The sequence below is a fragment of the Heptranchias perlo genome, chromosome 18, assembly GCF_035084215.1.
Source record: "Heptranchias perlo isolate sHepPer1 chromosome 18, sHepPer1.hap1, whole genome shotgun sequence".
NCBI classification, from domain to species: domain Eukaryota; kingdom Metazoa; phylum Chordata; class Chondrichthyes; order Hexanchiformes; family Hexanchidae; genus Heptranchias; species Heptranchias perlo.
Window position 1 is genome coordinate 50,200,235 of NC_090342.1, and position 15,868 is coordinate 50,216,102.

Genomic DNA, 15,868 nt, shown 5'->3' on the forward strand with positions numbered 1-15,868 from the left:
CTCGGGGTCGAACAGTGGGATAGGGTCCAGTGATTGTACAGTAACTCAGGTCCAGTAATTGAACAGTGCGATAGGGTCCAGAGATCGAACATTGGGATAGGGTCCAGAGATTTAACAGTGAATCTGGGTCCACTGATCGAGAAGTGGGATAGGTCCAGTGATTGTACATTGATTCAGGTCCAGTGATTGAACAGTGAGATAGGATCCAGTGATTGAACAGTGAGATAGGATCCAGTGATTGAACAGTGAGATAGGATCCAGTGATTGAACAGTGAGATAGGGTTGAGAGGTTGAACAGTGAGATACAGTCCAGTGATGGAACAGTGAATCTGGGTCCAATGATTGAACAGTGAGATAGGGACCAGTGATTGTTCAATCACTGGACCCTGACACAGTGTTCAATCACTGGACCCTGACACAGTGTTCAATCACTGGACCCTGACACAGTGTTCAATCACTGGACCCTGACACAGTGTTCAATCACTGGACCCTGACAGTGTTCAATCACTGGACCCTGACACAGTGTTCAATCACTGGACCCTGACACAGTGTTCAATCACTGGACCCTGACACAGTGTTCAATCACTGGACCCTGACACAGTGTTCAATCACTGGACCCTGACACAGTGTTCAATCACTAGACCCTGACACAGTGTTCAATCACTGGACCCTGACAGTGTTCAATCACTGGACCCTGACACAGTGTTCAATCACTGGACCCTGACACAGTGTTCAATCACTGGACCCTGACACAGTGTTCAATCACTGGACCCTGACACAGTGTTCAATCACTGGACCCTGACAGTGTTCAATCACTAGACCCTGACACAGTGTTCAATGTGTCAGGGTCCAGTGATTGAACAATGAGATAGAAAAAGAAGAAAGACTTGAATTTATATAGCCCCTTTCACGACCTTAGGATGTACCAAAACTTTTTAGGGCCACTGAAGTACTTTTTGAAGTGCTGTCACTGTTGCAATGTAGGAAACGCGGCAGCCAATTTGCACTCAGCAAGCTCCCACAAACAGCAATATGATAATGACCAAATAAGTTGTTTTCTAAGTGATGCTGGTTGAGGGACACCAGGGAGCATTCCCTTGCTTTTCTTCAAAATAGTGCCATTGGATTTTTTATATCCATCTAAGAGGGCAGACGGGACCTCAGTTTAACATCTCATCCGAAGGACGGCACATCCGATAATGCAGCATTCCCTCAGTACTGCACTGAAGTGTTAGCCTAGATTATGTGCTCAGGTCCATGGACTAAAAACGGCAGTGCTACCCATTGAGCTACAGCTCACACCAGTAGGGTTCAGTGATTGAACAGTGAGATACAGTCCTGTGATTTAACAGTAGGGTATGGCCCAGTAATTGAACGGTAGGATAGGTAAAGTGATCGAACCGTGGGATAGGGTCCAGAGATTGAACATTGGGATAGGGTCCAGAGATTGAACAGTGGGATAGGGTCCAGAGATTGAACAGTGGGATGGGGTCCAGAGATTGAACAGTGAGTCAGGCCCAGTGATTGAACAGTAAGATAGGATCCAGTGATTGGACAGTGGGATAGGATCCAGAGGTTGAACAGTGAGATAGAGTCCAGTGGTTGAACAGTGAGATAGGGTCCAGTGGTTCAACAGTGGGATTGAGTTCAATGATTGAACAGTGAATCTGGTTCCAGAGATTGAACAGTGAGATAGGGTCCAGAGATTGAACAGTGAGATAGGGTCCAGAGATTGAACAGTGAGATAGCGTCCAGAGATTGAACAGTGAGATAGGATCCAGAGATTGAACAGTGGGATAGGGTCCAGAGATTGAACAGTGGGATAGGGTCCAGAGATTGAACAGTGGGATAGGGTCCAGAGATTGAACAATGGGATAGGGTCCAGAGATTGAACAGTGAGATAGGGTCCAGAGATTGAACAGTGGGATGGGGTCCAGAGATTGAACAGTGAGATAGGGTCCAGAGATTGAACAGTGGGATAGGGTCCAGAGATTGAACAGTGGGATAGGGTCCAGAGATTGAACAATGGGATAGGGTCCAGAGATTGAACAGTGAGATAGGGTCCAGAGATTGAACAGTGGGATAGGGTCCAGAGATTGAACAGTGGGATAGGGTCCAGAGATTGAACAGTGGGATAGGGTCCAGAGATTGAACAGTGGGATAGGGTCCAGAGATTGAACAGTGGGATAGGGTCCAGAGATTGAACAGTGGGATAGGGTCCAGAGATTGAACAGTGGGATAGGGTCCAGAGATTGAACAGTGGGATAGGGTCCAGAGATTGAACAGTGGGATAGGGTCCAGAGATTGAACAGTGGGATAGGGTCCAGAGATTGAACAGTGGGATAGGGTCCAGAGATTGAACAGTGGGATAGGGTCCAGAGATTGAACAGTGGGATAGGGTCCAGAGATTGAACAGTGGGATAGGGTCCAGAGATTGAACAGTGGGATAGGGTCCAGAGATTGAACAGTGGGATAGGGTCCAGAGATTGAACAGTGGGATAGGGTCCAGAGATTGAACAGTGGGATAGGGTCCAGAGATTGAACAGTGGGATAGGGTCCAGAGATTGAACAGTGGGATAGGGTCCAGAGATTGAACAGTGGGATAGGGTCCAGAGATTGAACAGTGGGATAGGGTCCAGAGATTGAACAGTGGGATAGGGTCCAGAGATTGAACAGTGGGATAGGGTCCAGAGATTGAACAGTGGGATAGGGTCCAGAGATTGAACAGTGGGATGGGGTCCAGAGATTGAACAGTGAGATGGGGTCCAGAGATTGAACAGTGAGATAGGGTCCAGAGATTGAACAGTGGGATAGGGTCCAGAGATTGAACAGTGGGATAGGGTCCAGAGATTGAACATTGGGATAGGGTCCAGAGATTGAACATTGGGATAGGGTCCAGAGATTGAACAGTGGGATAGGGTCCAGAGATTGAATAGTGGGATAGGGTCCAGAGATTGAATAGTGGGATAGGGTCCAGAGATTGAACAGTGGGATAGGGTCCAGAGATTGAACAGTGGGATAGGGTCCAGAGATTGAACAGTGGGATAGTGTCCAGAGATTGAACAGTGGGATGGGGTCCAGAGATTGAACAGTGAGATAGGGTCCAGAGATTGAACAGTGGGATAGGGTCCAGAGATTGAACAGTGGGATAGGGTCCAGAGATTGAACAGTGGGATAGGGTCCAGAGATTGAACAGTGGGATAGGGTCCAGAGATTGAACAGTGGGATAGGGTCCAGAGATTGAACAGTGGGATGGGGTCCAGAGATTGAACAGTGGGATGGGGTCCAGAGATTGAACAGTGAGATAGGGTCCAGAGATTGAACAGTGGGATAGGGTCCAGAGATTGAACAGTGGGATGGGGTCCAGAGATTGAACAGTGAGATAGGGTCCAGAGATTGAATATTGGGATAGGGTCCAGAGATTGAACAGTGGGATAGGGTCCAGAGATTGAACAGTGGGATGGGGTCCAGAGATTGAACAGTGGGATAGGGTCCAGAGATTGAACAGTGGGATGGGGTCCAGAGATTGAATAGTGGGATAGAGTCCAGAGGTTGATCCAGTCTACTTTCAAAGATCAAATATCAATGAAAATAATAAGTTGCCAAATTATACCGTATAGTAATAAAAATATATTTTTACCGACAAGAAAAAGTTAGGGGATGTTTGATTTGAATCAGTGCAGGCAAAGCAGTTTGATTTGTTTTTACACAAATTAAGAAACACTCTATTTTGGAATACAAGATAAATGAGATATCTGCACAGAACATTAATGATTTATGATATACAGTTTACCACATCAGGTAAATTCAATGTGGTGTCACAATGAGCATTGTATTATCTTAATAAATGTATTTTCTAAATATCTTGCACTTAATGGATTTATCACAGGCTTAAATACAAGCTCTGTGGTGTACTGAAGTGCAACAGACTCCCAACTGATGAACAGAAACAGTCAAATTCCTAGAAGAATGGTGACAGGGGAGTGCAGTCAATTAGACACTAGCCTTTCACCTCTACGAATTGGGTTCTAGTCCTGTCCAGACTGATGTGATGAAAAGCCTCCTTTGTTTGCACCCATAGGGGCCTCATGTGAAATGAGTCTGCGTAATTCCAATCCAATTCCTAGAGGGTCTCCAGGCACAACACAAGACGGCCCTGTATTTGACAGTAATTGGAACTAACTTGAAGATTTCATGCAGAGAGAGAGCGCACAAGATGGCTGCTTTGGCAAGTGGAAATATGTCACACTGGTGCAGACGGGGAACTGGAGCTGAGCTTTAATTGGAATCTAGCTGTCATATATCTACTTGGGGGTGCTTAATGTTGACACCGGGTGCTCGTAATTCAAAATCTTCCATTTCCCAGCACCAACAACTCTCATTTTGATGAGTAGGCCTGGATGCTAGGCTTAGTTTTTGTTACTGCAAGAAAACATTACTTTATTAAACATTCCATTGCAAGATAAATTAAAATAGGCTTTTTAAAGATAATTCAATTCAAGAGGGTGCTCACACAATACTCAGTTAAAGCTCCTTACCACGTGACACTTCTCATTTCCGTTTTATAAAATGTTTGCATTTAAAGTCAACAGGCTCAATGCATATAATGTATATAATGTACACCAACACTTCATTATCTTGTCTATACATATAGCAATAATGAAATATATTATAACTTTAATACTTATTATTCATAAATAAATTATAGATTTTATGTAAAAATAGAGATACTTAAAAATGTGTTTGCAGTAGAACTGGAGTCTGGCGTTTGGATGGCAGGAATCAAATGTCATAACTTTTAGATTAAATAAGAAATCTAAACCCTGCATGACCCCACTCTAGTCATTTGTTCGCCTGCCAAGTGATTAATTTTTCAATCGTTGCCACTTTGACGTTATCACCATGTCAAGATTTCGAGTTGTGCTTTTGTACAAATGCCCGATTTGACTCCTGAAAGACTCGCGTGGATTTGTATTACAGATCGGGGGGGGGGGGCGTTCTGTGGGACCAAATGAGCGCGGTGAGGGTCTGTGTGGAGAAAAGGCTGGTGGGCTGGCTCGGCCGATCGAGGGAGGGAGGGAGGCCGGAGGCGAAAGTTCGTACGGTCAGCAGCTGGCAGGCTCCAGGAGGTCCACCTCAGGCATTGTTTAATCAGGGAATGACTTCTGCAGTGTCACAGTGCCATGACCAAGCTGTGCCAGCAAGTTTAGTTATGATGATCAGCGAGTACAGACTGAGGATCGTTACCATGGAAATGAAGTCATGGCATGTCAGATCCTCATTTATATATCACCAGCACTTTAAAGAGATGTGGAAACAAACTCTTGTTAACTATGGGATGTTCCTGACATCCCATTATCTAAAAGAAATCCATTAGCATTGACCTTCCCCCTCTTTTTTTTTTAAAAGCTTTGCCAATTTTCTTCACTCCCCTCTTGAAGCTGTCGACCACTTGCCAGGGCACAGCCCACGGGCACCAGGTGTCTTCCACGAACCTTGGCCAATGGGCATTTATTGAAGAGTGAGCAACTGCTGGCTATTCGATCCACCAGGGGCATCACGGCCAACCCCGATCCTATTCCACCCCTCCCCCCGTCCCCCCCCCCCCCCTCCCCAGGCCGCCCACTCTCCATGCACGCACTTCCAGGTGGGGTCGCCAGAGAGCAATCAGGAATGGAAAAGCTGGCTGTTTGCCATCCAGTCCAAGGCTGCTGAAGCTCCAGACAATGACCTTGTCTCTGCCCCGAACAGAAATACTTTTATCATTTAATTTCAAGGAAGTACCTTGAGGGCAGCTTAACCCATTGATGAGAATGTTGTCAAATTTTTTTTTAGTTAAATAGTAGTTAATATTTCTTTGTATGTGTTCCATTACAGAGAACTCAAAATGGCAGCTTAATGTTGGGAAAATCAATAATATTGCTTATACCAGTAACAGTGCCACCTCTACAAGGATCATGTTCCCTTTAATCACAAGATATACAGATCAGGGAAGGCCATTGGGCTCCTCGTTGCTCATGCATCCAGAAGGATCCTACAGTTCCCCCATCACATCATCCAATTGTTTCTTCAACCATTCCAGGGTTTTCTCCTCCAGTGCCCTACCTGGAAGTACAACACTCTTTGTTGTTCCTGCCATCGACCCTAAATTGATCTCATCCTGTGTTAGAGAGATGAGCTCAGAGAGTTCTGTGACTTGCACTGCCATCCGTCTTAGTGCTGACATTAAACCAATGACCCACGGAGGGCCAAACTTCAGGGAATCAGGCAAACACACTCCAACCCATGGGTAACACCTTCACAAGGCCTGCACAGGAAGCAGCCCCTTCGAGTCTCACTATTTTAACATATCTTGCTCTTAAAATGAAACATGCCCTTTTCTGCTTAAATGGGTTTGTGATCTGCCTCACTGAGTTTGGCCATGAACCTCACTCCTAACATTTCCCCTTTCGACTTTCCCTGATAAGAAACTATCTTGATTTTCAGAGGATGAACACGGACATGATATACACTGCAATTTATATCCGATGTCTTGTAATTAATGTTGTGCTCCTGACGAGCTTCACTGCTGCATGCTACTTGTTTTTATATGCCCACAAAGGCCCGGTAAGGTTGGCCTACACAAAGGGGTAGAAAGCCTCAGACTCTTGTTGATCAGTTTGCTTTGATGCAGAACAGGAGCTGCCGTGGAATTCTTTATTTTAACTAATTTCTGACTATTCGATATTGTTTGATAAATAATTTTTTAAAAGTGCAGTAAACATCGGGACTAATAAATAGTTTCATCAGAATTCGCCACACGCAAAACACAAGAACCACTGCGACAATGGTTAAAGTGTGTGTGTGTGGGGCGGGGGGATTTAACCCCTTAGGATCAATGGTGGCTGCTTTAAGTCATTTTGGACAGCACCCAAAAAAGGAAGGAGTTGAATAAATAAACCTAAGATGCTGGAGAAGCTGCAATTGCCAATTGCAATGCAAGTTTTGGAGTGTGGATCAGTCTCACCATCTTTTGACTGTAACACCGCACTTCACAATCAGCACTTCTTGGTTTTCTTCACAGTAGAAAAATTCCTTTGTCACTTCAGCCATCCGAGAGTCTACGAGAACGAAAGTGCTTTCCCCGTCTTTCTATGTCAAGTGAAAGTCGAGTGCAAGCCTTCCCTCTGTCACCTCGTGCTTGGGTCATGAGGTCTTTGGTCATCCCTTCTCCCTCCTTGCAATCGCTTCTCCAAACGGTCCAGTTTGCTGAGGTTTTCCCGCAGAATCTTGCTATTCGGTACGAGCTCTAAGGCTTTCTCGTAGTACCCTCGCGCTGCTGTGTAGTCACCCTGTGGGATTGAGACAACGACACGAGCATTAAATGAGTTCACAGATTAGAAACCAAGCACCCACACAAGGGGAAATTGTACTCAAGCACGTATCATAGGGAACATGTAGGCCCGATGTGAGCAGACAATATCCACAGTGGGTGGTCAGCTTTACTTCAAATCTCAAGCTTTTACACAATATCACCAGTCCTGAATATAAAAGCCTACATTTGATGTTCAGCCAGGGTTCTCACACAACTTACCAAGGTTCTCACACATTTAAACTACTGCACACAAAGCAGCACAAACAGTTGCGTTGTACGTTCGACATGGTCTACTAAAACCGCCTCCTAATAAAATCTCACCCAGAGAGGCCGCAGGGTGCCCGGTGCAGAAAATACCACACTGGTGCAGCAGGGGGTGCTCTCCTGAGGTTAAGACTGAAACACATTATTGGGCCAGAGTGGCAGCTCGCCTCAGCGTTTGGCCAAGCTGTACCCAACCTCCCCTCACCTTGATGAGTATCAATATTCATACACACACCTACACAAAGTAAACCATGCAAAGAAAATCTACGTTTGACGCCTATTCACCAAGCCTGAGAAAAGAGAATGACCGATGGAGCACTGGCAGCTTACAAAACAAGTACATTTGATGCAGCTTTATTCTGCCGATTTGGCAGCATTGCCAAGTTGAGGTAAAGGATGCCTTTTTATGCTGACCTTTATGTGCCTGATCCCGCCCATGTTCATCCAAGCCTGTGACAGATCTGGGCTCAGTTCCACAGCCTGCTTGTAACTCTGAGCGTTTTAAAAAAGAAAAAATACAAAAACAAACATTTCAGAAAAACAGCAAAAAGTTCAACATGAGGACGTGTTCTGAAAACCTTCCCTGCTCACAGACATGCGAGAACGGCAAAACCGTGAAACTTGCTGCGCCTTTTCTGTGCGTAACAAACACCAACAGTGTGGCAGTTGTCATTTTTTAAAAATATTTACAAATTTACCTGCAAAATGGTGTGCTGGGCGAAAAGGTTTAAACTTTTGGTTGGTAATTGGGGGTGCTGATCTTTTTCTTTTTGTTAATTTTCTTCCCTCCTTCTCTGCCAGCTCATATTGGGGCACTGCCTCTGCAACCTCACCCACATGCCCACTTCATGCGCGAGTTTAGAAAGGGCTGCTCGTCATAACTGGGCCCAACCCCTTCCTCACCCAACTTCTCCCCACACTCGTGTTCCAGCAGTGATGACTGGACAGTGACCAGGCCTGGCTAAATCTTCCCTCTCTACCCCAGGGGTGCAGTCAGGCCAATTGTCCCCATCTAGACGGCCAACTTGGAAAAGGTTTTTCTTGAGTCACCAAGCAATTATCCTTTAGTAAAGTGTCAGCCGTGGCTCAGTGGTAGCTCTCTCACCTCTGAGTCAGAAGGTCGTGGTTTCAAGCCCCACTCCAGAGGCTTGAGCACATAATCTAGGACACTTCACTACAGTACTGAGGGAGTGCTGCACTGTCGGAGGTGCCGTCTTTCAGATGAGAAGTTAAACCGAGGCCCCGTCTGCCCTCTCAAATGGACATAAAAGATCCCACGGCATTATTTCAAAGATGAGCAGGGGAGTTCTCCCCGGTGTCCTGGCCAATATTTATCACTAAAACAAATTATCTGGTTATTAACATATTGCTGTTTGTGGGACCTTGCTGTGCACAAATTGGCTGCCATGTCTCCTACAATACAACAGTGACAACATTTCAAAAAGTACTTCATTTGTTGTAAAGCACTTTGCAACGTCCTGAGGTTGTGAAAGGCGCTATATAAATGCAAGTTCTTTCTTTTAGTAACAACTGCCTGCGCTTAAAATTTCATTCCCAAGGCTGTTTCATCAGGGGTAATTTTAACCCCCAAAGACGGGTGGGTTGGGGGCGGGTGGGAAGGTAAAAATGTAAAACCCCACCCCACCTCCAACCCGCCCACTTCCGGTTTTAAGAGAGGCGGGTCGAGGGGCGAGCGACCAAACGCTCTCAGGAGGCCTGTCGGTCAGTGAAATCTTTTAAGGAGGCTGCGGGCCTCCATTTTAATAGTTTTTTTTATTTTTAACTCCTGGGGGCCGGGATTCCCGGGCTTTCTGCTTCACACCACATAAGAGGAGGCGAGAAGGCCCGGATCAACAGGTAAGTGCCTTTATTGCACTGCCTGTTGGCCCGAAGGAGCAGAAGTGTTTCCTGCAGGCCCAACAAGCTTACCTGCTGCAATCCCACACACGCAAGCGGCCGATCCCCACCCACCAATATGTCCGACCCCGCAACGATCTGCAATCCCCCCCCCGATGACTGACTCCCCCTCCTTAATGACCGCCCCCCAACCTCGATGTCCGGCCCCAATTTCCACCCCCCCCCACTACGACGTTCCATTTACCGGGCATCCCCTCCCTGGCTGCTTTCCCGACCAAACAGGCTGCCTGTAAGGCGGGAACCTGCTGAAAAAATTTTAGAAACGTCCTGACATCAAAATCGTCAGGACGTCCAGGAAACCCTGTCCGTAAGTCTTCCCCCTCCGCTCTTTTCACGGCCCCGAGTAATTATCAGGGCCATTGTGTCTGCTGCATCTGCAAAGATTCAAAATGGCTGCTTAGCTGCAAAGTGTAAATGAACCCCCCCCCCCACAGACAAGGAGGCCCCAGGCTCAAGTCCCAGTTAGCGGACTTTAGCGAGGTGTGGGGACGAGGCAGTAGGGGTGGCCAAGTACCTTCTGCAAACCCGCATTGGAGCAAGATCTGCTGACGCTCTACACTGACACCTACTGGAAGGTGTGCAGCTGTGAACGATGAGTGAGGACAGGAGCAGGCTCAGCTGTAGTGCCCTCCATGGTGAAATAGCCTTCCAACATCTTGGAACCCCATGGTTCAATAGCTGCCAACACTTTTTGAGTCAACAACTTCAGGACAGGAGAGGAGGATGAAACCAGGAAAAAGAATAGTTTAAAAAAACACAGAAGTTAAAGTAAGGAAGTAACAGTTTTAATACATTTTATATATTATATATCTATGAGATCCAAATGTTGAGAGTGTAAGCTTCTTTAAACTTAAAAGACAGCGAGCAGCATTTCAGAGTTAGATAAACTGTGCACCTCAAATGCCACATCCAGCCGATTCAGCTCTCTCAAAAGATTTCCTTCAGAAAAATAAAGTTCCGCAAGGATTTTTGGGTCTTTGGGCTTCATTTGGACGGCCCTTTTTACAGCGTCAAGTGCCTGGGTGTGAAAGAGCAAGAGATCATGAGCACTCATCCTGTTACCATTTATTGTCTTTTGTTAATTGAGAAAATACAAAACCAATTGTACGATAAAGAATCCAAATTCTAAACACAAGCAGACACACGATTACTCAGATACACACACGCACACAGATGCACACTTTTTTTTTATTCATTCATGGGATGTGGGCGTCGCTGGCAAGGCCAGCATTTATTGCCCATCCCTAATTGCCCTTGAGAAGATGGTGGTGAGCCGCCTTCTTGAACCGCTGCAGTCCGTGTGGTGAAGGTTCTCCCACAATGCTGTTAGGAAGGGAGTTCCAGGATTTTGACCCAGCGACGATGAAGGAACAGCGATATATTTCCAAGTCGGGATGGTGTGTGACTTGGAGGGGAACATGTTGTTCCCATGTGCCTGCTGCCCTTGTCCTTCCAGGTGGTAGAGGTCGTGGGTTTGGGAGGTGCTTTCGAAGAAGCCTTGGCGAGTTGCTGCAGTGCATCCTGTGGATGGTGCACACTGCAGCCACGGTGCGCCGGTGGTGAAGGGAGTGAATGTTTAGGGTGGTGGATGGAATGCCAATCAAGCGGGCTGCTTTGTCCTGGATGGGGTCAAGCTTCTTGAGTGTTGTTGGAGCTGCACTCATCCAGGAAAGGGGAGAGTATTCCATCACAATCCTGACTTGTGCCTTGTAGATGGTGGAAAGGCTTTGGGGAGTCAGGAGGTGAGTCACTCACCGCAGAATACCCAGCCTCTGACCTGCTCTTGCAGCCACAGTATTTATATGGCTGGTCCAGTTAAGTTTCTGGTCAATAGTGACCCCCAGGATGTTGATAGTGGGGGATTCAGTGATGGTAATGCTGTTGAATGTCAAGGGGAGGTGGTTAGACTCTCTCTTGTTGGAGATGGTCATTGCCTGGCACTTGTCTGGCGCGAATGTTACTTGCCACTTATGAGCCCAAGTCTGGATGTTGTCCATGTCTTGCTGCATGCGGGCTCGGACTGCTTCATTATTTGAGGGGTTGCGAATGGAACTGAACACTGTGCAATCATCAGCAAACATCCCCATTTCTGACCTTATGATGGTTGGGCCTAGGACACTGCCCTGAGGAACTCCTGCAGCAATGTTCTGGGGCTGAGATGATTGGCCTCCAACAACCACTACCATCTTCTTTTGTGCTAGGTATGACTCCAGCCACTGGAAGAGTTTTCCCCCTGATTCTCATTGACTTCAATTTTACTAGGGCTCCTTGGTGCCACACTTGGTCAAATGCTGCCTTGATGTCAAGGGCAGTCACTCTCACCTCACCTCTGGAATTCAGCTCTTTTGTCCATGTTTGGACCAAGGCTGTAATGAGGTCTGGAGCCGAGTGGTCCTGGCGGAACCCAAACTGAGCATCGGTGAGCAGGTTATTGGTGAGTAAGTGCCGCTTGATAGCACTGTCGACGACACCTTCCATCACTTTGCTGATGATTGAGAGTAGACTGATGGGGCGGTAATTGGCCGGATTGGATTTGTCCTGCTTTTTGTGGACAGGGCATACCTGGGCAATTTTCCACATTGTCGGATAGATGCCAGTGTTGTAGCTGTACTGGAACAGCTTGGCTAGAGGCGCAGCTAGTTCTGGAGCACAAGTCTTCAGCACTACAGCTGGGATGTTGTCGGGGCCCATAGCCTTTGCTGTATCCAGTGCACTCAGCCGTTTCTTGATATCACGTGGAGTGAATCGAATTGGCTGAAGACTGGCTTCTGTGATGGTGGGGATATCGGGAGGAGGCAGAGATGGATCAACCACTCGGCACTTCTGGCTGAAGATGGTTGCAAACGCTTCAGCCTTGTCTTTTGCACTCACGTGCTGGACTCCGCCATCGTTGAGGGTGGGGATGTTTGCAGAGCCTCCTCCTCCCGTTAGTTGTTTAATTGTCCACCACCATTCACGACTGGATGTGGCAGGACTGCAGAGCTTTGATCTGATCCGTTGGTTGTGATACTCAGAAACACACACACACACACACACACACACTCAGCTACACACATGCACACAGACACACAGTTACTCAGATACACACACACAGTTACTCAGATACACACACACGCACAGAAACACTTACTCATACACATACGCGCACAGAAACACACACACAGTCAAATACACACAGGCACACTTACTCAAATATGCACACACTTGGATACACACGCACACAGACACACACTGACTCGGATACACACGCACACGCACACAGACACACACTGACTCACACACACACGCACACAGACACACACTGACTCGGATACACACGCACACACACACGCACAGACTCACACACACACACGCACACAGACACACACTGACTCACACACACACGCACACAGACACACACTGACTCGGATACACACGCACACACACACGCACAGACTCACACACACACACGCACACAGACACACACTGACTCACACACACACGCACACAGACACACACTGACTCACACACACACACGCACACAGACACACACTGACTCACACGCACACAGACACACACTGACTCACACGCACACAGACACACACTGACTCACACGCACACAGACACACACTGACTCACACGCACACAGACACACACGCACACAGACACACACGCGCACACACACTGACTCACACGCACACAGACACACACTGACTCACACGCACACAGACACACACTGACTCACACGCACACAGACACACACTGACTCACACACACACACGCACACAGACACACACTGACTCACACACACACACACGCACACAGACACACACTGACTCACACACACGCACACAGACACACACTGACTCACACACGCACACAGACACACACTGACTCACACACGCACACAGACACACACTGACTCACACACACGCACACAGACACACACTGACTCACACACGCACACAGACACACACTGACTCACACACACGCACAGACATACACTGACTCACACACACGCACAGACACTCACTTACTCAGATACACACATGCACACACTGACTCAGATATACACACGCACTCAGATACACGCACATACACACAGATACACGCACACACTTACTTAAATACACACACGCACACAGACACACACTCAAATACACACACTTATTCAGATATACATGCACACTGATGCACACTTACTCAGATAAACACACAGGCACACACTTATTCAAATACACACAGACACATACTTACTCAAATACAAACACTTACACAGACACACTTGCTCAAATACATGCACAGACACACACTTGCTCAGATACACACACTGACACATGTACACACACATGCACATAGATGCGTTCAGACATGCAGATGTACACGCACATAGACGCACACAGGACAAGAATAATTGTGAACTGATGAACATCGAACATTACAAAGACAACCATTTATTTCTATTTGGATTGAAAGGTAGCAAATGTAAAAAGAAAGGAGGGAGAGAGAAGGCAGAGAACAATAGGCCAGTTAGCCTGACATCAGTTATAGGGAAAATAATAGAATCCATTATTAAGGACGTAGTAACAGGGCACTTGGAAAATCATAATATGATTATGCAGAGTCAACATGGTTTTATGAAGGGAAATCGTGTTTGACAAATCTATTAGAGTTTTTTGAGGATGTAACTAGCAGGATGGATAAGGGGGAACCAGTGGATGTGGTATATTTGGATTTTCAAAAGGCATTCGATAAGGTGCCACACACAAGAGGTTGTTACACAAGATTAGGACACATGGGATTGGGGGTAATATATTACTACGGATTGAGGATTGGTTAACGGACAGAAAACAGAGAGTAGGAATAAACGGGTTATTTTCGGGTTGGCAGGTTGTAACTAGTGGGGTGCCGCAGGGATCAGTGCCTGGGCCTCAGCTGTTTACATCTATATCAATGACTTAGATGACAGAGTGTAACTTATCCAAGTTTGCTGACGATACAAAGATAGGTGGGAAGGTAAGCTGTGAGGAGAATGCAAAGAGGCTGCAAAGGGATATCGACAGGTTAAGTGAATGGCGAGAAGGTGGCAGATGGAGTATAATGTGGGGAAATGTGAAATTATCCACTTCGGTAGGAAAAATAGAAAAGCAGAATATTTTTTAAAAGGTGAGAGACTAAGAAATGTTGGTATTCAGAGGGATTAGGGTGTCCTTGTACACAAATCACAGTAAGTTAACATGCAGGTACAGCAAGCAATTAGGAAGACAAATGGTATGTTAGCCTTTATTGCAAGGGGGTTGGAGTATAAGAGTATGGAAGTCTTGCTGCAATTATCTGGTGAGACCACGCCTGGAGTACTGCGTACAATTTTGGTCTCCTTACCTAAGGAGGGAAATATACTTGCCTTAGCGGGGGTGCAAGGAAGGTTCACTGGATTGATTCCTGGGATGAGAGGGTTGTTCTATGAGGAGAGATTGAGTAAAATGGGCCTGTACTCTGGAGTTTAGAAGAATGAGAGGTGAATGACAGGTGATCTCATTGAAACGTACAAAATTCTTAGAGGGCTTGGTAGGGTAGATGCTGAGAGGTTATTTCCCCTGGCTGGAGAGTCTAGAACTAGGGGTCATAGTCTCAGGATAAGTGGTTGGCGATTTAGGACTGAGGTGAGGAAAGATTTCTTCACTCAGAGGGTTGTGAATCTTTGGAATTCTCTACTCCAGAGGGCTGTGGTTGCTCAGTCATTGAGCATTTTCCAGATTGAGATCGATAGATTTAAGGAATCAAGGGATATGGGGATAGGGCAGGAAAGTGGAGTTGAGGTCGAAGCCATGATCTTATTGAATGGCGGAGCAGGCTTGAAGGGTTGTATGACCTACTTCTGCTGCTATTTCTTATGTTCTTATGGATAACATAGGATGTTGCTCGACACACTACAGACTGTCATGGTTGTATTTTTTTCTCCTTTTCCTGCCCATGTTCACCCTCCTCTTTGGATGGCACTATGACTTCTAAAAGCATTGGGGTCCCTGGACTTTGCTCAAGTGGCCTTTATTCGCACGAGGATCTACAGCGGGTATCAGCAGGCTATTCTACAGTGGAAGGAGAGACCCCCACAGCCGAGCCCGATCCTGTCCTCCACTAAATATCCAGACTTGTGCACTTTCAGAAGGGGGTCACTGCATAGCAATCAATAGCAGGAACACTGGGTGAATTTCTACCCCCTAACCTTGGAACTGAGGCTGAGGCCAAGTCTAGCACCATAGCTATCGTTCCGACTGACGAAAATGATAGCAGAATATTACAATCAACATCTCCTACTTGTGCGGGAGACCAAAACTAGGGGCCACAAATTTA

The 15,868-nt window shown here is 46.6% G+C and overlaps 1 protein-coding gene across 1 annotated transcript in view; it reads right to left on the reverse strand.

Annotated features, from left to right (window-relative positions):
* Window positions 1-4,413: 4,413 nt before the first annotated feature.
* Window positions 4,414-15,868, reverse strand: part of tmtc1 (transmembrane O-mannosyltransferase targeting cadherins 1) — a 152,663-nt gene continuing 141,208 nt past the window's right edge. The window contains exons 17-19 of the mRNA XM_067999888.1: window positions 10,431-10,553; window positions 8,033-8,110; window positions 4,414-7,331 (exon numbers count right to left, since the gene is read on the reverse strand). Coding sequence (XP_067855989.1) covers window positions 7,170-7,331; window positions 8,033-8,110; window positions 10,431-10,553 — 363 coding nt within the window. The 3' untranslated portion in view covers window positions 4,414-7,169. The remainder of the gene's footprint in view (window positions 7,332-8,032; window positions 8,111-10,430; window positions 10,554-15,868) is intronic.